Raw genomic sequence first — 22,386 nt, 5'->3', positions numbered from 1 at the left:
TATTTCCTGTGAACACCCAAAGAGATAAAATAATTTCTGAATGTTTTGAATACTTTGAGGGGTGCAGTTCTTAAAATGGGGTGATTTATGGGGACTTTCTAATCTAGAAGGCCCTCAAAATCACTTCAGAACTGAACTGGTCCCTGAAAAAATAGCCTTTTGAAATTTTCTTGAAAATGTGAGAAATTGCAGCTAAAGTTCTAAGCCTTGTAACGTCCTAGAAAAATAAAAGGACGTTCAAAAAACGATGCACACATAAAGTAGACATATGGGAAATGTAAACTAGTGACTATTTTGTGTGGTATTACTATCTGTTTTACAAGCAGATACATAAAAATTTAGAAAAATGCAGATTTTTGGAAATTGTCTCTACATTTTGGTGTTTTTTTACAAATAAATATTCAATTTAACAACCAAATGTTTTCAGTATCATAAAGTACAACATGTCACGAGAAAACAATCTCAGAATCGCTTGGATAGGTAAAAGCATTCCGGAGTTATTACCACATAAAGGAACACGTCAGATTTGCAAAAATCGGCTGTGCCACAAGGCCAAAACAGGCTTAGACACTAAGGGGTTAAGGTTAGATGAGGTGTCAAAGGCATACAGGATCTGCTGTCGGTCAAGCTGTCACACCAGCTTACTGTCGGATTTGAAAGACAGTAGCATTTTGCAGCTTTTGTGTACAGAGGATACATAGAAACTGCAGCTCTAAAACAGCGCAAAAGTATACTAAAAAAAAAATGTGTATTTTGGGAAACTTAATTTTTGGAATAAAAAGGACAATATGCAAGGTGCAAAAAAAAGCGTGAAAATTAAGTTCCTCGTCTTGATTTATTGCAAACACTAGAAGCTGTTTTGAAACCTCAGACAGTCAGCAGTTACAACGTTATCCTAAATGTGGGGTGGTCTTTGATGTTGTGGGAGGGGGAAGTCTACATTTTTCTTTCTTAATGACAAAATTTATGTGTAATGTCTGTTGGGGAGGTGTTCTTTTGCAGATTATGGACGTACATTAATGTACTCTGCCAATTATTTCTTCTTTTTCCTTATTTTTAGTGCGTGTTTTTTTGTAATGAATACATTTTTCTAAATAAAAAGAAAGAAAAAAAAGTAATTTGTAGAAATGTAACTTCAGACGAACGAACACTCATCTCCGAGTAGAAATAATGTGCGGTTTCCACAAATCTTAAATGAAAACAAAGTGGATTCAAACTTTAAAAGACAAGTAACAAAGATCTCCCATATTCAATGCTGAGCAGAATTCTCTGATTTTGTTCCTTCCACATAGGATTTGTGTTTAGTGTTCTATGTTCTCACCTGAGCAGTCTCCGCCATCTTCTGTTCAAAGTCAGATTTTACAGCAGCATATTTCTCCACACAGGTCTTATAGCTCTCTGTGGCTTTTTTGGCTTTTATTGCAGCCTAAAACAAATTAAAAAACGCAAAACTATAAAATATGTAAAGCTACTTATGCAAGTCTAGTCTGTCCGATTCGCCTTCTATATGTAAAAGAATTATACATAAGAAGAAAATACTACTCCCCTCTAGTGCAATCCCTTCTCATTCTATTCATCTAGTTCTCCAACAGATGCTGGGTGTCAACCACTGATGGCAAACACTACACTGCCCATAGGGGTTGCCATCCATCCTTCCACAGACCCTGAATAGCATACATCAATGGCCTGTGATCTAAAGTATTATTAGACGTATTCTGCTAAAAAAAAAAAAAAGGAAGGAAGGATTTTATAACCCCCGCCTCAAGTAAAAACAAATTCTTACACAATGGTCAACAGACATGCGCATGAGTAGGGTGTGACCTCAAATTCACAACTCTATTGTTTTAACATGGGTGGGGACAGAAAGACAAGGATTACATTAGCTGGGTTAAACCCTCTCTCGCATATCGGGACGTTACGAAACAAAACTGATGAACGCTGAACATTTCTGTGACCTCATCGCACATGTCGAGGGTTTAGCACAGTCAATGTAAATATACTATGCTGGATCCTGCTGTCATCTATTAACATGCAGGTATGGCAGAGGTCTGATCAAGGGACGAAGGAATTATGGAGTTGGGGGCTAACAGATTTATTGGGCTTTTAATTTCAGTGAGGTTCCAGTTTATAGACCGTAATCCTGAAAATCAATAAATCAGTAAATAGAAGTCCTTGTCCTGTCCAGGCATCATTATTTGACTCAGTTATTTTCAATTTATATCACAACCAACATGTGGCATTACAGGTTTCAGCATCCACCTTCTCCAACACCCTGAATCATATATACGTATCTACACAATGATCAATCCTCTGCAATCATACTTCTACAATACTAGGTACATTTCCATTAAAAGGCATAGGCTCATGAAGACCACCCCTGTCCATATGGACGTCACAGAGTGGAAGGCCCTCGGTTTCAGTTCAATAGTATAGAATACAGAGCCACTCTGGTAGACTTGAGCCGTCCGTGTATTATATGGCCCCTGCTGGCTGCAGCTTCTCTCGGCACAAGCAGCTGTCTGCTGGAGCAGTACGGAGGCGCAACGGACGGCTTCCATATGAAAGGTGTTGACTGTGGTGAGACAGCCGCTCCTTTAAGGCCAAGTTGGGTTACAACCCTTGTGGGAGATTTGATAGCATTGCATACTGGTGGCCATCCAGAAACAGACATAACTAACACACTGCTGAAATAAATCTAAAGGGGCTGTTTGAGGACGGACATAAATCGCATATTACTAGTATATAACACGAATTCCTGTTCAGCAGGGGTCTAACCTCTGCATCCTTGTGATATGCCATAAATGTCTGTCCTCAGACAAAAGAATTTAACAGAATAAGCCAACTGAAGGAAAGAGATTTAGACCCCCTTCAGATTACGTTATAGTACTACATTTGATGTATACGCCTGGAAAAGCTTACGGTGTACATTAAATGTAGGCTGTGACGGTTACCCTAAGGGTATGTTCACACGCAGTTTGCAAAAACGTCTGACAACACGGAGCCGTTTTCAGGCGAAAACAGCTCCCGATTGTCAGACGTTTTTTTTTTTTTTAACAACTCGCGTTTTTTACGGCCGTTTTTGGAGCGGTTTTTCAATGGAGTCAATGAAAAACGCCTCCAAAAACGTCCCAAGATGTGTCCTGCACTTCTTTTGACGAGCCGTCATTTTACGCGCTGTATTTTGACAGCGACGCGTAAAATAAAGGCTCGTGGGAACAGAACATCGTAATTCCCATTGAAAGCAATGGGCAGATGATTGTAGGCGTATTAGGGACATTTTTTTCAGGCGTAATTCGAGGCATAAAACGCCCAAATTCCGTCTGAAAACATTGCGTGGGAGTATACCCTAACAGTGGTATCCGTCAGCTCAGACTACAATGGTATCTGGTAAATGGCTATGAACTTAGATGTGATCGATGAATCTTGTGTGTGTCTAGAGACACGCAAGACCTGCTCTCAGCCGAACCGTTAGTACAGCTGAACTAGCGGATTCGGCTGAGAGAGAATATAAAAGCTTCTATGTATACAGGACACATAGAAGCTGTATCGTAAAAAGTAAAAAAATAAATAAATAAGAAAAATCTATTTGAAAATTGATTAAAGACAAAGATTGACTTAATTTAAAAAAAACAAAAAAAAAACTTCTAAAAGTGTACATAGCCTTTAATGGGGAAAAAAAAAGAAAATAAAAACAGCTTGAACGAGGCCAAAAGGACACACTTTTGCCATCCGTAGGGGTAATAGAGGCCTATTGACACTTTAGCATGTACGTCAAGAGCTTTCCCGACATATGCGTTAAACTTAGGGAAAGAACGTAATGTGAAGGGGGCCTAAATGGGGATTTGCTTTTTTAGGAGTAAATGCAATATAAAAAATACTTATCAGGATATGACCGACTGCTACCAGGCAAGCCCCATTACTGAGGCGTTACAGTTTTCACTTATGTAAATATACAGTCAAGTCACATTATTATGACCACCTCCTACTTTCCACATCGGCAGCGCATAGCCCATTGAGCGAGGGATGTTTCGTGGGCTGCCTTGGTTGGTATATAAAGTGTGCGATAGCCTGTCTAAACACACATCATTCGTTGCTGCCATGGGTAAAGGGGGCGATCAGATTTGCATAAAGGGATGATTTTTGGCTTTCGGGGCAAGTGTGGCATTATTTCTCAAACAGCACAGTTTATGAACTGTTCGCATTCCGCTGTGGTGATAGTGTATCGTGAGTGGACAAATGGCGCCATTGGGAATAACCGACATGAAAACTGCAGAGCACCACGTGCTTATGTGAGAGGTGAACGTTGGCTACGAAGGTGCACGAGGGCCGAGCTACAGTGGCGCAGCTCACCGTGAAAATAAACTAGGGGCTACCAGACGTGTGTCTAAAACAACAGTTCAGCTAACACTACTGTGTATGGGGCTCCGAAGCAGACGGCTGGTCACTGCTCCTATGCTAAAGGTGCATCGGAATAAAAGGCTTCAATTTGCACGGCAGTATCGGAATTGGACCATCGATGATTGGCAAAGGGTTGCCTTCTACGACGAGTCACGTTTTCGGCTTCATCGAACCAATCGACTTTGGTGTGTCAGGCGATAAACATCAGAGAACAAACACCCTGCAACCATTGCTGGAAGAACACAAGCTGGTGGCGGCAGCGTTATGGTCTGGAGAATTTTTTTCATGGCATTCTCTGGGCCCACTCATCCATGTGGAAGTCTCTGAACCGATTTGGGTATGAATCCATCGTTGCAGATCACGTCCATCCATACATGCGGTTTATCTTCCCTGGGGCAGATGGAAGCTTCCAGCAAGTCATGCTACATGTCACACAGCTAGAAATATCCGAAAGTGGTTGGAAGAGCACGACCAAGACTTCCAAGTACTTTCCTGGTCCCATAATTCACCAGACTTTAACCCAATTGAGCAATTGTGGGACCACTTTGATCGTCTTGTTCGCTCTATGGAGCCTCCCCCATGCACCCTCCAGTAAATGTGGTATGCACAGCCGTCAGCATGGCTCCAGATACCCGAGACAACCTACCAGCACCTTATTGAGTCACTCCCAGCCCGTCTAGCTGCCGTCCGTGCTGCACACGGCGGTTACTCAGGATATTAGCTAGTGGTCATAATAAAGTGACTCGTCTATGTATATTAACAGCCTCTAAAACATGAAAACTAATAAATTGTGCTTGAAAAACATCCAATAGTGTCTGGTAAGACCTTTATAACCGTGACAAATGTGCAGCTTATTTCTTGAGTATCAATGCCAGCCCACTGCTTGCTGAAGGCAGCCATGTTGTCTGTTTATAATCCACATCTGGTAGATGCTCTGTCACATTATTATCAGTTCTATTTCTAGTAAGAACTGCATCAGCGCCTGAACAAATTACCTTTTCTATCTCTTTCTGAGCTGCTCCTTCCTTCTTCAACCTCTCATGCTCCACACACTTGATGATGTAAAGTTCCTTGGCTTTTTGCAGAGACTGCGTAATACTCTGTATGTTTTGCACGGCCTCCAAAGTTCCAGATACTTCCTCTTTCGTCTGCCAGATATAAACAAATAAAATACGGTCTGTATTTAGCATCCAATAATTTTTAATGGCAGCATATAAAACCATGCACTCTTTCACAACTCCGACCTTCTTATGTGCTTTCAGCTGTTCGTCCCCATACTTCTGAAGATCTTTAATAAGGTCCTGCAATTTTCTGACAAGTTCTAGATGGCAGGTGGCAAGCTTTTCCGTTGAGGTTTTGAAGACATCCCAAACTGGCCCGAACGTCCTAAAACACAGAAAAGACACTTATCTCAGTCTTCTGTAAATAGGAAATAAAAGATCACAAAGCAGGTAAGGGAAAAATAAACACAACTGCCAAATCACACAACAATTGTCCTACCCAAGTTGTGTACAGTTGCTGGCAGACTTGGCAAGTTTCGTCATTGATCGGGAGTAAGACTCTTCTATTGAAGATCTATACAAAGAAAGACAGAAAAAACATAGTCAAATATTCCATTAGGGCGTTGAGTACATAAATTGGGGTAGCTACTTTGGTACCTCCATCCTTAGAGCATAGAGCAGCTAGAAGGAGCGTCTCTTTCTCTGGAGGACTCAGCACGTCCATGCACTACTACCCGCATAGCGCATTGATTTCATTGGGTTTCAGGTAATCGTGTGATCAGGTATGTAGAAAAGTGGGGAAAGCTTTTACAACCGCACCAAATAAAACATTCTGCACCGAAACCTCTATTATGGGTGACTAGGATTTCAACTCCCTGTCCCAAGTGATATAATGAAGTACATAAAGACATGAAATGTTTTAGGATATGGCACTGAATCACCCAGATCACTAATGAAGAAAAGAAAAGGCTTCCAGATAAAAGATATAATAATGCCAACATTGTATTGTAATGAACATAAATTTGGCAACTTTTGTAGAATTGTTTATAAAAATAAAATGTCCATCTCAATGGCTGCCATGTGATGCTCTATGTATGCACCAAATCCATATATTCTTATAAGGAAGTGCAAATGCAAAAATAATACCAACTTTTGACCTTAAAGAGGCTCTGTCACCAGATCATAAGTGCCCTATCTCCTACATAATCTGATCGGCGCTGTAATGTAGAGAACAGTGGTTTTTATTTTGAAAAACAATAATTTTTGAGCAAGTTATGAGCCATTTTAGTTTTTACTTTTTACCAACTGGGCGTTGTACAGAGAAGTGTATAACACTGACCAATCAGTGACCAATCAGTGTCATACACTTCTCATTGTTACAGTGTGATTGTGCAGTGAAAGAAGCTGGGCTGGAACAATGAGAAGTGTATGAGGCTGACCAATCAGTGACCAATCCGCGTCATACACTTCTCATTGTTCCAGCCCAGCTTCTTTCACTGCCCAATCACACTGTAACAATGGGCTAGAACAATAAGAAGTGTATGACGCTGATTGGTCACTGATTGGTCGGCCTCATACACTTCTCTTTAGAATGGCCAGTTGTTAAAAAGTAAAAAACACGCCCAGTTATCTATTAAGAAACAAATCATAAATCTAAAATTGCTAATAACTTGCTCAAAAATGATCGTTTTTCAAAATAAAAACCACTGCTGTGATCTACATTCCAGCGCCGATCAGATTATGCAGGAGATAGGGAATTTATAATCTGGTGACAGAGCCTCTTTAAAGAGGTTTTCCCACAGTCACATGCTATAAAGATCAGTGGAATTACAACTGCATGAACAATCATCCTGCCGAGAGTGAGTTTTTGGTAGAGTTGGGGCCTCACCATGTGATTACTCTCTAGTAAAATTTATGGGACACATAGAAACAGCCCAATAATCAGACCCCCACTAATTACACTTTTAATTGAATATCTAATTAACATCACACAAAAAAAAAAATAGTGAAAAAAAAACTACATTATGAGTAAACGGGCTTTCTGGGAGTAAAACATTCTTACCTATAAGGCCTCAATCAGCAGAACGAAAAGGGCCCCTTCATTGTTTACATTTCATGGTTTCACTTGAATGGTACCCGGCTGCAGTACCAGGCACAGCCTCACATAGGAACGAGCCACTGTGCCTGTGTAGACAATAGGGTCCCTTCATTCAGCTGATCAGCGCGGATCCACGGGCTCAGACCCCTGACAGTTCAAACATTGATGTTCTATCCTAAGGATAGGATATCAATGTCTTACTAGTTGGAAACCAATTCTAACTACAGTGTGACCCTCTAAGAACTATACATGTATACGGACGTGTCACTTTATAACAACGATCATCCTTGAGCAGCTTTATGGGAATAAATATTGATGGATGAGTTTGTTGCAAAGACAGAGAACTGTGCACAAGTTATTACGTGAGAGGAGTTAAATAATACAAGATTTGGCAACTGTGAAAACCATTGTTTGTTGCCAATAATTTGATGCAATAATACAGGAATAAATAGGACACAGCTGGAATTACAAAGCCAGGGCTGTTTCCAGTTACACGGAGGAACAATAAGAAGCGGACACTGCGTCCCTCCAAAGACGCATGTGACTGATGGTCTTCTGTGTTATCTGGTCAAGACAGAAATTGCGAGAGAAAATAAAAAATTTTTTTTTACAATTCCCAACGATTTATAGATGATCCAGAACCCCTTCAGCTTTTACCAGGGATGTTTCTGAATCTTTTAATCAAAAGGTATATCCAGACAAAATATATTGATGGCATAACCTACTCCGCTGTGTCCATAGTGCCTGTAGACTATAATGTACAGAGCTGCGCACATACAGCACCGTCTACTCTTCTTCTCCCCATTGTCACCGCCAAAGTTCAGCAGGGGTCACAGGCCTGTAGTCCACTGGAAATTCCCTATATTCCATGCAATTCCCTACAGACCTACATGTTATTGAACCAGGCTTTCTATAAACGATGGACTTCTTATAGCCAAATGTGACCCATCTGGAAACTCAATGGCCCGTTAATAGCAGTACACGTGTATAGCACTGTAATAGCGGATATGGGTAAGTCGTAACAGACAAAAGCAAGCCAACACTGGTGCTACGAAGCCCCCCAAACTTATTTGCCGGTTTTATACCAGGCCCAACTCTTACTGAAAGTATTATTATATGACTAATTATTAACTAGAATGGGAAGCCTCTGATCTTTACCAGAAACTCTGCACATGCAGCAGATATTTTCCGCTGTGAACATGGCCTAAAATCTGTGGCAATATGTCTATGCATTAAATGATGTAAGATGTAATGATGTAAGATTTTACCAAAGACTTTGCGCAGATGTTTTTAGCAGATTTCCCCCACTGCATAGCAATGTAATGAACAAGTAAGTGTCAGAATAGAGAATACTGCAGATTTTGAAATCCACTGTACGGCCGCAATCAATTGAATGGGGCTGTGCTGAAGATCCCTGAACAGCCGGTGGCCAGAAGCACCGCTGTGCAGGGAAGACCTTGAAGGGGACACAACGCTCATTATCAGGATGGGTGGGGTCTCAGAGTACAGACCTCCAGAGTTTAGAAAGTGATAGCATATTGCTAAGGTATGCTATTACGTTACGATATGGGTAAGACCCTTTAAAGTGGTTTTCCATATAAAATCCGGTTCTAAAGGCATAAAAAACAAAAATGATAGGCTAGGTCCACGCTGTTAATGGTTGACTAACCAATGTGATGGTCGCCCACAGCAAAAACAATTTCACGGAACCATGTCCGCCAATTGTTGCTAGCTACAGAAATATTTTGCCCAGTGACGTCATCACACTAGATTGTCTACGAGGATTGGCATGGTAATAGCTAAAAGTCAGCACTGTCCTATTATTAAAGCTTATTTTTGGCCATTAAAAAATCTATTAATGAAATATTGTAAAGTCCTTTAACTTCTTCACGCGCTGCGCCGCAACTGTACGTCCTGCAGAGGGCTTGCTTCCCGCATCAGGACGTACAGTTGGAGTAGTTCCCGGCGCACACTGTCTTAACGGACAGTGTCCGGGAACCGGGAGGTCAGCTGTCCCCGACAGCTGACACTCCAGTCTTGCCAGTCAGCGGACCATCGTCGCTGATTTCAGCAATTAACCCCATAAATACGGAGACAGATTGCCTGCGCCGCATTTTTGAAGCACATCGGTAGCCCCCACAAAATGATTGTGGGGGCTGCCGATGCTCGTCGTGGAAATCGGAGGCCAGACAATGACCTCCGGGTTGCCATGTACGGAAGCCTCGGAGGAGCAGCCTCCGGCCGGTCCTCCGAGACTTCCTGTCACGTCACAATGACCGTTAGAATACATTACACTACGTAGGTAGTGTAATGTACTCTAGCAGCGATCAAAGCTGCAAGTCTAAATGTCCCCTAGTGGGACAAGTAAAAATAGTTTAAAAAAAAGGAATAAAAATGTTTTAAAAAAAGTGTAAAAATAAAAGTTAAGTTATATAAACAAAAAAATGCTTTTTTTTCCTATAATAAGACTTTCATTATAGGAAAAAAAAAATTAACACATTAAAAAAAGTACACATATTTGGTATCGACGCGTTCGTAACGACCCACACTATTAAACTATAATGTTATTTTTCCCGCACTATGAACACACGAAAAAAAAAAAAAAACAATAAAAAACTACACCAGAATCGCTATTTTTTGGTCACCACCCCTCCCAAAATAAATAAAAAGTGATCAAAAAGTTGCATGTACTCGAAAATAGTACCGTTAAAACTACAACCCGTCCCGCTAAAAATAAGCCCTTACACAGCTTTTTTGACTAAAAATAAAAAAGTTATGGCTCTCCGAATATGGTGACACAGAAAATAAATTATTTTATAAAAAAGTGATTTTATTGCGCAAACGCTGCAAAACATAAAAAAAAACAATATATATATATGATATCGCCGTAATCGTATCGACCCGCAGAATAAAGTAAAGCTGTATTGCACACGGTTAACGCTGCAAAAAATAAACTAAAAAACATTGTCAGAATTGCTTGTTTTTGGTCACCCGGCTTGCAAAAAAATTTAATAAAAAGTGATCAAACAAATCGCATGTACCCCAAAATGGTACCAATGAAAACTATAGATTGTCCCGCAACAAATAAGCCCTCACACAGGTCCATTGGTGAAAAAATAAAAAAGTTCTGGCTCTCAGAATATGGCGATGCAAAATGTGCGGAGTGTTCAAAAAGTGGAGACGATCGGGCGCCATTTATCAGTGTGACACCATCCACACATCTATGAATTATTTATTTACTGCATTATTATACCCTCTTATTATGCCCTGATGTTCTCCCCACAGCCTACATATGCCCCCACATTATAAACTGAAATACCCGCAAATCCCCAAACAGAACTACTACCAAGCAAAATCTGCGCTCCAAAAGCAAAATGGCGCTCCCTCCCTTCTGAGCCCTGCAGCGTGCCCAAACAGCAGTTTGCGCCCACATATATGGCATCGCCATACCCGGGAGAACCAGCTTAACGTTTTATGAGGTATTTGTCTTCAGTGGCACAAACTGGGCACGACATATTATGCACTAAAATGGCATACCAGTGGAAATTGGCAATATTCACACCATCCGCTGTGCATTAACCCCTTTGCGCACTATGACTTAATAGCACATCATGGTGCGGGGGTTGATATATGGAGCGGGCTCACATGCTGAAGGTGTCAGCTGTGTATTACAGCTGACACCCAGGACTAACGGACAGGAACAGCGATCGTGCGGTTACAGAAGCCTGTAAAAATAACAATACACTGCAATATATAAGTACTGCAGTATATTGTACCTGCGATCCAATGATATAAATGAATAAAATGTGTAGAAGAATTAAAGTTATTAGTAGTGAGAAAGAAAAAAAAAGTTTAAAGTTAAAAAGCCCCCCTTTTTCCCATTTTTCTTCTAAAGTAATGTAAAAAACAAAAACAAAATAGGTATCGCTACCTACATAAAAGTCAGAATTATTACAATATACCACTATTTAACTTGCACGGTGAACACCGTAAAAAAATGAAATACAACTTTTGGATCACTTTTTATGTACCAAAAAATGGTACCAATAAAAACTACAGCTCGTCCCGCAAAAAAATAAGACGTCCCACTGCTCAATCAACCGAAAAATAAAAAAAAGTTATGGCTCTTCAGAATGTGGTGAAACAAAACAATTTTTATTTTAGCAATTTGATTTTTCTTTGTAAAAGTAGTAGAATATAAAAAAAAAAAAAATAATATCAATTTGGTATCACCGTAATTGTATTGAGCAGCAGAATAAAGTAAAGTTTTCTTTTTTACCGTACGGCGAAAGCTGTAAAAACAAAAACCCCAAAAAGTGGAATCAGATTTTTTTCCTATATCAGCCCGCAAAGAATTTATTTTCAGTTTCCCAATACATTTTATGGCACTTTAAATGGTGTCAATAGAAACTACAGCTCCTCCCGCAAGAAATTAGCTCTCAAATCACTCTATTGACGGAAAAAGAAAAAAAGTTATGGCTCTAAAAACCAAAAACAAGAAAGCAAAAAAATGGATCAGTCCTGAAAGGGTTAATTCATTACTAATGAGAAAAAAAAAAATGTATGACCCCATGTGGGGTATTTCCATACTCGGGAGAAATTGCTTTACAAAAATTGTTTGGTTTTTTTTCTCCTTTATCCCATGTGAAAATTCAATATTTTAGTGGAAATAAATTGTGATATTCATTTTCGCGGCTTAATTCTAATAAATTCTGCAAAAGACCCGTGGGGTCTAAATGCTCACTATACCCCTAGAAAAATTCCTTGAGGGGTGTTTCCAAAATGGGGTAACTTTGGGGGTTTCCACTGTTTTGGTCCCTCCAGGCGTTGCAAACACGACATGGCACCAAAAACCAATCCAGCAAAATCCGTGCTCCAAAATGCAAATGGCGCTCCTTCCCTTCTGAGCCCTGCTGTGGGTCCAATCAGCAGTTTATTATCACATATGGGGTATTGCCGTAATCGGGAGACATGGCTTTACAAATGTTGGGGTGCATTTTCTTCGTTATTCCTTGTAAATATTAAAAATTTCTATGGTTTTTCAGAACAGTAGATTTTCCTTTTTACAGACTAATTCCAATATATTTAGCGAAAAACCTGTGTGGTCAAAATGCGAACTATACCCCTAGATAAATTCCTTGAGAGGCGTAGTTTCCAAAATGGGGTCACTTTTGGGGTGTTTCCACTGTTCTGGCACCTCAAGACCTCTTCAAACCTGACAAGGTGCCTAAAATATATATTCGAAAAAAAATAAAAATAAGAGGCCCAAAATCCACTGGGTGCTCCTTTGCTTTTGAGGCCTGTGTTTAAAGAGACTCTGTCACCAGATTATAAGTGTCCTATCTCCTACATAATCTGATCGGCGCTGTAATGTAGATCACAGCAGTGGTTTTTATTTTGAAAAACAATAATTTTTGAGCAAGTTCTGAGCAATTTTAGATTTATGCTAATGAGTTTCTTAAAGAGCAACTGGGCGTGTTTTTACTTTTTACCAACTGGGCGTTGTACAGAGGAGTGTATGACGCTGACCAATCAGCGTCATACACTTCTCATTGTTCCAGCCCAGCATGATCCACACCACAGTGTGATTCTGCACTGAAAGAAGCTGGGCTGGAACAATGAGAAGTGTATGTGGCTGATCGCTCACTGATTGGTCAGCGTCATACACTTCTCTACAACACCCACTTGGTCAAAAGTAAAAACACGCCCAGTTTGTCTTTAAGAAACTCATTAGCATAAATCTAAAATTGCTCATAACTTCCTCAAAAATGATCGTTTTTCAAAATAAAAAGCACTGCTGTTATCTACATTCCAGCTTCTTTAAGTCCATTAGCGCACTAGGGACACGTGAGATATTTCTAAAAACTGCAGAATCTGGGAAATACATATTGAGTTGCATTTCTCGGGTAAAACCTTCTGTGTAACAAATTTTTTTTTATTAAAAATGAGTTTCGGCAAAAAAAATAAAATAAAAATTGGTAAATTTCACCTCTACTTTGCTTTAATTCCTGTGAAACGCCTAAAAGGGTTAAAACACGGAGAATGCCGACCAAATGTTTTCACGAACATAAAGTACAAAATGTCACGAGAAAATTACAGAATCGCTTGGATAGGTAAAAGCATTCCGATGTTATTACCACATAAAGTAACATGTGAGATTTGAAAAAAATCGTCTGTGTCCTGAAGGCCAAAACAGGCTGGGTCCTGAAGGGGTTAAAAGGGGTTTTCCCATCTTGGACATATATGGCATATCCACAGGATATGCCATAAATGTCCGATAGATGTGTGTCCCACCTATCTCTAAGAACAGGGCCGCCTGTCCCCAGTCCTACCTTCTATTGTTCGCTTCGTTCTTCAGCCACTGTCTGACGAGGTTGTCGGGAGTACTGAAATAGCCGAGCTTGATGAGCTACGCGGTTTCCGTAACTTTCATAGAAGTGAATGGGCGTTGCAGAAAATGAACAGCGCAGCAAGCTACGCTGTTTTCATAGCGGCCAAATTCCGGAAACAGTGTAGCTCACAGTGCTACACTGTTTCCTTAACTCCCATTCACAGTTTTGGGAGTTCTGGAAAAAGCGTAGCTTGGTGAATATGGCTGGCTCGGTACTCCCAGCCACCTCGTCAATCAGTGGCAGGAGAGCAGCGATAGCAAGAGAAGGTAGGACATGGGTCTCCGCTCTCGAGATAGGTGTGGGTCCCAGAGGTGGGACCTGCATCTGTCAGACATTTAAAAGCCTATGCTTTGGATATCCCACAAATGTCCAAGATGGGTATATCCCTTTAAGAATTTTAAGATTCTGACTGACAACATGCCTGTATTAATGGACAGTGGTTTATAAAACACAGGAGAAATTATTTTCATGTTGTACCTTCCATCACATAATGAGACAATTCTTTATTTTAGGATGGTAGATGGAGCCATGCAAATAATATATTTTTGGGGGGGTCAAACTACGCTTTACGAACCACTGGTATAAAGCACAGATATAACAAAAAAATAATAGAACCAGTTAAGAATTTTTTTTTCTAGGTTTCTTAGCCCCCATAAGTGCAAGATATTAAAAATGATGCCCCAGATAGGGATAGGCCCCTGGGTTTTAGGATCTGTGATGGATGGGAGCAATGAAGGTAAAGCGGTCTTTCAGTGGAGGGCTTTTTGGTTCCACCAAATTCTTAATGGTTATAGTATTTGTACGTGATAGGGTGAAGAGCATGAATATGGTATTATCCAACACATGAACCACCAATATGAGAATGCCGTACCTCTCCCGTATGAATTCAGACAGTTCCTTTGTCGATATCTGCCCATGTTTCATGTTGTGGTATAGGATATCAAAGCCATTATTCTTTTCCCCCTGTGAAAAAGAAAACACCCTCCATTATATATCTATCCAATCCTAGGATTATTTTACATAGTGAGAAGAAGTTATACAAAACCTTTTGTGGTATTTGACCAGAGGCCGGGTCATCACAAGATTATAAACAGGAACGTCAGCATTTCCAAGTCCTGCTATCTTACAATGTTACAGAATGATGTAAGACACAAAAATACACAAACGACATCATTTTATTTAGAGGAATGGGCCAAATCAATTCACAGGTCTGTTCAGCAGGTGTGTAACGTTTTTCATCGAGGCTACGGCCAATAACGGAGATTACCAGTTACTATATAGATTTCTATGAGGGTTCACATACTTGTTCTATCAATGGCCACCAAATATTGGACGTCTTATTATGTTGTTTGGTAAGGAAAATATTTATTAAAACGGTCCAACATAAAAACGGGCTTTGTTGCACAATACAGCTTTTATTTTTTTAACCCCTTAATGACCAGGCCTGAAGGGGTCTTCATGACCAGCTAAATGTTTACATTTTTGCATCTCCACTTTTCAGCAGCCATAACTTTTGTAATGATGTGGCTGTATAAGGCCTTGTTTTATGGAGGAGACATTGCATTTTTTTTCAGCACAATTCGGGGGGTAATTTATGTAATTGACTTTTAAATGTGAATATTTTTTTTTTAACTGTTCACGTTTCACACTAAATAACCTGGTTAATTCATCAAGTTATTACGGTCGCGTGGATACCGAAGATGTGTAAGGTTTTATGTTTTTATGTAGAGTATTCACCATAAAATGTATTTTATACTAATCATTCGTTATTCATGTTTTTATTGTATCCCTTTATGGGATAAAAACAGAAAAATTACAAACTTTTTTTTTATATATTTACAATCTATTAGCATTCTCCTGTATGCTAACACATTATACCGTATCACTGACACATGAAGTGTTAGGCCGGGTTCCCACGTAGCGTAAACACAGCAGTTACAGTAGCAGAAAAGTGTATGAGATTTAGAAAATCTCATGCCAGGCTGCGGGGAAAAAATGCAGCGAAAAAGTTTATAAATTGACCTGCGGTGCGGATTTTACAGCCGCAGCATGTCAATTTATGCTGCATTTTCCACATTGAATTCAATGGGGACGTAAAAAACACAACAAATAGCCAAGTGTTGCAAAGTTTGCAGCGGAATCACAGCGATCAAAAAAGTTTATACTTACAACCCGGGTGTTGCCATAGCGATGCTATCTTCTGTTCTTTTTCTAGGCTTGCCTGCTGGAATGACACTTAATCCCATGTGACTGCTGAATCCCGGGAGGCCGGAATACACGTCAACAGAGGGGTGCATCGCCATGACTATGACCAGGTTAAAGAGGCTCTGTCACCACATTATAAGTGGCCTATCTTCTACATAATATGATCGGCGCTGTAATGTAGATTACAGCAGTGTTTTTAATTTAGAAAAACAATAAATTTTGACCAAGTTATGACCTATTTTAGATTTATGCTAATGACTTTCTTAATGTCGAACTGGGCGTTTTTTAGCTTTTGACCAAGTGGGCGTTGTGAAGAGAAGTGCATGACGCTGACCAATCAGTGGCCAATCAGCGTCATACACTTCTCCCCATTCATGAACTCAGCACATAGTGATCTTGCTAGATCATGATGTGCTGTCACTTACTCACACATTAATGTTACTGAAGTGCCTTGAGAGTGAATAGACATCACCTCCAGCCAGGACGCGATGTCTATTCACAATCCCGACACTTTTTTCACGTTTGTGTGGGAGTTAATGACAACACGCGTGATCTCGGGTTTATGTGCCATAAGTTACTAGAAGAAGCCTTAGGAAATGTTCCTAGAAGTGCTCGTAATGAAATCCACACCACAGTACCATGAAATAAGTATCAGCTATTACCTGCTGTAGTAAAGTACTGAAAACGCAGCAACGGAAACAAGCCCATATAAGAAGGCCGACACTAATAAGACAAACCATGCATCTTTGAAGACACAGACTGCAAGTGAACACCACAGCGCTCCTGTCTGAGGATTTACTCTTCAGTCCCCCACCCCAGGAATGGCTTCCTGCTCACAGTACATTGACATTACCGGAAGCAGCCCAGGATTGAACTTCCAGCTTGACCCAGAAGCCAGTCAGGGGTCTCAATTCTGGGCCGCTTCCTCTGTACATCGCATACTTGGCATTCTGCAGAGATAGTTTTTTAACTGACCAGGTTAGGGGTGGCATGACGAGAAAGAACACCGTTTTCCTTTAACCATTTCAATAAAGACTTTTGGAACTTTGAATAGCTTACAACTTGTTGGTATGTTTCTGCCAATTCTGCTCAATGACCATATATGTAACTTGAAACGTGTGCCACAATGATATTTAGCTAATAAAAATAATAATAATTTGAAAACGAGACAATTTCATCATCTTATTTATTTTGTTTGATATCAAGCAGTTCTTAGAAGAGGGAGCATTAAAACTAGGACAGGATATTTTTTGTATGCTCCATTATAGGGGTAGCAGGCTCACTGCCCTTTGGAGACCACAATAACTTAAGCATGGAAACAAAACGTTTCAGATGTTAACCACACGCCACGCTAAGACCACCTCTTAAGGTAAGGCCCTACGGGGCAGCATTGGCGCGGATTCGATGCGGCCGAAAGCCGTGCCAGTACACTGTATGGCACAGATATCAAACTGCTCGTTAACGACCACGCGTTGTTGCAGTTTACCTGCAAAATCATTTTGCATGTAACCAGCCGTTTTACCCGCAACGCACAGCCATTAACGAGAAAATTCAGAACTGCACAAACAGCAAACCTCCGCGGCTTTTGGCTGTATCGTGCACACACAAGTGCTGTCCTTTGAGCCCTAACCCTAATTAACATGGCCACTTCTCTAATATCAACCGTGGTTTTAAACACAAGACAATCCTGGGATCTCTACCCAATGCTACAAGTTATGCCGCTGAACTGTCCCTACACTAGAGCTACATAGTACCTATCATAGACTGGTTACTTCATGCAGCTATTCTATACTGTGGAGTCCATTAATAAGGCCAAATAGTAGACCAGTACAGTAACAACATCAACACAGATCTGCCCATGCCATTATACCCAACAGAGAATTTTCCATACCACAGTTCCAACCACATAGCAAGGCCTTCCTGTGCCAATCGCTGCAGTTTGAGATCAGCATAAATCAGCACAAAGACAAAGTAAATACCAAGTAAATCAAATATCTGTTGCGTTCTGGTACAATGCCAGGAATCCTGGAGACTTATTTGGCATTAGGTTGGGTAGTCAGGCACCACAGCCAGGAATCAGAGCTGCAGGTAAGTGACGCTGTTTGGTGCAATGTTATTAGCGTCATCTGTGAGATGAAAGATTCCCTTTAAAAGTGGTGATCTCCAACTTGTGGCACAAGAGTTGTTGCAAAACTACAATTCCCAGCATGCAATATATTGTCAATTTGAAACAGCTGGAGACACAGGTTGGACACCACTGCTTTAAATGTATTAAAGAATAAAAATGCTATTCCTACCTTTACATTTGGTTCTCCATCAATAATACAATTATCTGGCACAATCATGTGACATAAGGCCAAACAAGACTAGAGTTTTTCTTTGGCACGGTGATATGGAGATGCCAGACACTTATCTAATACATAGCATCTGTAGTAAGTGTGGGCACAGAATGAATAAGCAAACGTCTCAATAGACAAAGGTGCCATGCAGAATATGACTGGGCTTACACTTCTCTCCGGCAAAATCTTAATTCCAGCGCAGACATTGCCTGAGGCTACCACCATTGCCAATAACTTTACTGCTGCTATACATGCCTACATTTTGTAACAACTGCTGTTCTCTCCATATATATTATTGTTAATTAAAAGTATTTTTTAAACAAATTCAATTTAACAAAGCGTTTAAAGTTACAAAGTTTTGCAGGAAGTAGATGGAGAACATCCTATAATAAGCGGCAATCTTGGTCGGTTTTTTTGTCTGACAGAAAATATGTTCATTCCTACTAATAACGCTAAACCATCAAATCCAACACAAGAGCTGCATGGAAAATTTCACTGAACTAGATCAAAACTGAACTTAAAAAAGGTGTTGTCTAGTTTAGAAAGGCCATTTTTAACCCCTTAATGACCGCCTATATGTGTTTTCATGGCGGCCATTAAGGGTACTTATGCCAGAGAGCTGCCTTTTCACGGCAGCGCTTTGACATAAGATAGCGCCCCCGGGGGGCGCTTAAACTCCGAGGACTCAGATACGGTGGTAGCGGAGGCCTCGCAGCACAGACCAAGGACCGTTTAGTCCGGTCCCTGGTGACGTGATCGCCGTTATACAACGAATAACGGCGAACGCTGTAAAAACAGGGGCGGTTCATTGTCGCTCTTCTCTCACAGCACCCCCCTATTACACCCTCGATAACCCCCCGTCTGCCCCCACATACCTGATCCGGATGTGCAAGATGCCGTGTGACTGACTGTCCCGTCACAATGACAGTTAGAACACATTACACTACGTAGGTAGTGTAATGTGTTCTATCAGCGATCAGAGCGACACATTCCCTTTAAACAGCAGTAATGAGCAGTGTAGCTGAGAATCCAGCAATGGGGTGGGATATTCATCCTAAGGGCAATGTATGCCTAGGGGAAAAAATATTGAAATCAAGAGCTAGTGAAATCTGTCTGGGTTGCAGAATATTTTTTCCATGGGCATATAATGCAAGTACACCACCACATGTGAGTGCACCCTTTCAAGGAGGCTGCAGCATGTCTGTGTCTCTCTGCCTCTGCTCCCTCCTCCTTCATGCTATATATGGGCAGCTGTAAGGCCTGGACCACACCTAGACTTCTTGTAGTACTACTAATTGATTTGAACTCTTAAAGGGGTTTTCCCATCAGAGACATTTATGACATATTGACAGGATGGGTCAGATAGATGCGGACCGCACCTATCTCTAGAACGGAGCCCCCATAACCCTGTACTACTGCTAGGTGTTGTAGCTGAAAAGTGTGATTTCCGACCATGAATTAGACACAGCGTAGCTTGCTGAGCTACGCGGTTTCCGCAAATCCCATAGTAGTTGAAGGCAGTTCCGAAAGCAGCATAGCATGCGAGCTACGCTGTTTCTGTAGCTACCTTTCGGTTCTATGGGACTTCCGGAAACAGCGTAGCTCAGCGAGCTATGCTATTTCCATAAATCATGGTCGGAAATCACACGCATGAGCCACAACAAAGGGCGGTCGAATGGAGTTTAGGGGGCCCCGTTCTAGAGATAGGTGCTGGTCCCCATATTTTGTGGATTTGTCATAAATGTCTCTGATGGGAAAAACCCTTTAAGTGACAGCTGCACAAGATTGCATGCAACTAAAATCCGTCACTTAGGGCTTGTCCACACGCAGCAAAATTGCTGCGTATTTTCCATCCGGAATTGCGGATGAAAAATATGCAGAATACAGTAGCAAGAAGGTGGGTGAGATTCAACAAAAAAAACAACTTATTTTTCGTACCGCAGCATGTCAATTCCTGCTGCGGAAAGTGGACTGAATTACTGCGTTTTTCCAGGAGAGGTCACCGTCTCCCAGCATTGAGAAAAACGCAGCAAAAATACGCACCATTTTCTGCAGCAAAAAACGCCGGAAAATGTGTTTTTTCCGCAGCGGAACGTCCGCTACTTTCAACGGAATTGCTGCAGAAATTTTCGGCAAAAATTCTGTTACGTGTGGACAAGCCCTTAGACTAGTTAAGCTCTATCAGTAGCACTACAAAAAGTCTTGGTGTAGCCCTGGCCTAACCTGATCCCTCAGTGAGCGGATAGTCCATCTCATCTTGTGGAGACGGAAATAGCGGTTAAGTTTGGAGTGAGTGAACAGTTGAAAAGTTAGTGACTATTTCATTAAAAAAAAAAAATCCTACCATCGGCTAATGGTTACCTGTTATTTATCTTCTTTTGTGATGGTTGTTCGGCTTCTGTTCAGTACTGCTCTATTAAGGCACAGTCCTGATCACATCTTATAGCCTAGCAGCAAAGGTGGTCTGATAGTAAGATCCACCTCACAGGATGGGGCTGCTGCTCTGTCCTTCCTCCATCATTTACAATGCAGTTCTACTTATTTTGTCCACCACAAGTGCATGTTGTGACGCAGAACTCACTTCTTTATACAGACTGCCCAACAACATTATTTGGGACCAAAATCGTGGGAATCTAATCCATAAGGTCTCCTGTATACGTAGTGAATTTGTTGCGGATTTTCACCTTTTCCTGCAATAAAGCGGTTGTATGGTCTGGATAATCCCGTCTCATATGGGAGGATCTGCTGGCGATCAGCTCATCTCTGTGTATCTGACAGCTGAAACCTCCGGCGATCTGCTATTTCGGTGAACACATGACTAATTTAGTAGGAATCTTGGCCAATCTGAACTATGCTTTTATGCATTTTAAAAGGCATTGTGGAGAGTAGTTCCACATTCTTGAAACATTAGCATTTATCAGAAACTTCCTAGAATTCTGAAATGCCTTGTTAGAGCCGATGCTTTCAGAAAAACTAATTAATGGCAGATTATGCAGCAGGAAGAAGTTTAAGCAAACACAACATAATCCAGTTCTTCAATGTGCCAGCAACTCTGTGACCTTGCACAACTAGTCTCATACTGGCAGCAAAAATATTTCCCAGTACATTAGCATCTAGCAATATGGTCAAACATTTCATCAAAGGTAATGGTTTATGGATATGGAAGTCTATGGATACATCTGATGTATGGACCGGGAGTATACACTGAACGTGGGGCTAACAGAGCCTTAGGCGGGATTCACACGACCGGGTCGTTCCCGAGCCCGAGTGTCGGCCGGTAAAATCGGCCATTTTGCCCAGCCGGTTTGCATTAAGTTTTGCATCCGTGCCGGGCCGGGCAGATCCGGACAGTGACATCAGCGGCAACTCCTGAAGGGGAATCCCCATGTGTTCGGGGATTCCGCTTCAGGAGTTTCCCCTGATGTCACTGCCCAGATATGGACAGAGACATCAAGCGCTCTGTCCAGGAGCGGAATCCCCGAAAACACGGGGATTCCGCTCCTTCAAGGAGCTAAAGTGCGGCTAGCATATAGCAGAGCAGGGAGATACCTCCCCGCTCTGCTATAGTGGCGTCACTACAGTAGTAGCAGCCGCAGCAGCTGCTAGCGGCGCCATCGAAGGTGTCGCCGGGCCAGGGTGCTTTTAAAACAAGCAGGGGAAGGGAGCCAGCGCAGCGCTCCCTTCCACCTGCTGTACACCCCGGCCCTGCCACACAGTGTACAGCGATGCCATTCGTCAGAATGGCATCAACTCCTCCTCCTCACATGAACTCTGCGCTGTGAGGAGGAGGAGATAGAGCGCAAGCGCCGGAAAACCTGGCCATCACTCAGGACACATCCCGGTGATGGCCGTGTAATACCCGGCCCCATAGACTTCTATGGGAGCCGGGCGAAGATAGAGCATGTCCTATTTTTTCAAAATTTTCAAAAAATCAGTTGTGTGAATAGCCCCAT

At 41.3% G+C, this 22,386-nt stretch overlaps 1 protein-coding gene across 3 annotated transcripts in view; it reads right to left on the bottom strand.

The window, feature by feature from the left end:
* Nucleotides 1-22,386, bottom strand: part of FCHO2 (FCH and mu domain containing endocytic adaptor 2) — a 135,949-nt gene that overhangs the window by 83,640 nt on the left and 29,923 nt on the right. For all 3 annotated transcript variants that reach the window (XM_075838085.1, XM_075838094.1, XM_075838102.1), the window contains exons 2-6: nucleotides 14,761-14,852; nucleotides 5,899-5,973; nucleotides 5,643-5,784; nucleotides 5,394-5,546; nucleotides 1,322-1,426 (exon numbers count right to left, since the gene is read on the bottom strand). In XM_075838085.1, the coding sequence (XP_075694200.1) occupies nucleotides 1,322-1,426; nucleotides 5,394-5,546; nucleotides 5,643-5,784; nucleotides 5,899-5,973; nucleotides 14,761-14,852 (567 nt within the window). The remainder of the gene's footprint in view (nucleotides 1-1,321; nucleotides 1,427-5,393; nucleotides 5,547-5,642; nucleotides 5,785-5,898; nucleotides 5,974-14,760; nucleotides 14,853-22,386) is intronic.

This window comes from Rhinoderma darwinii, chromosome 1, assembly GCF_050947455.1.
Source record: "Rhinoderma darwinii isolate aRhiDar2 chromosome 1, aRhiDar2.hap1, whole genome shotgun sequence".
NCBI lineage: Eukaryota > Metazoa > Chordata > Amphibia > Anura > Rhinodermatidae > Rhinoderma > Rhinoderma darwinii.
The sequence above is the reverse complement of the archived record's forward strand: the minus strand, read 5'-3'. Positions and strand labels throughout refer to the sequence as shown.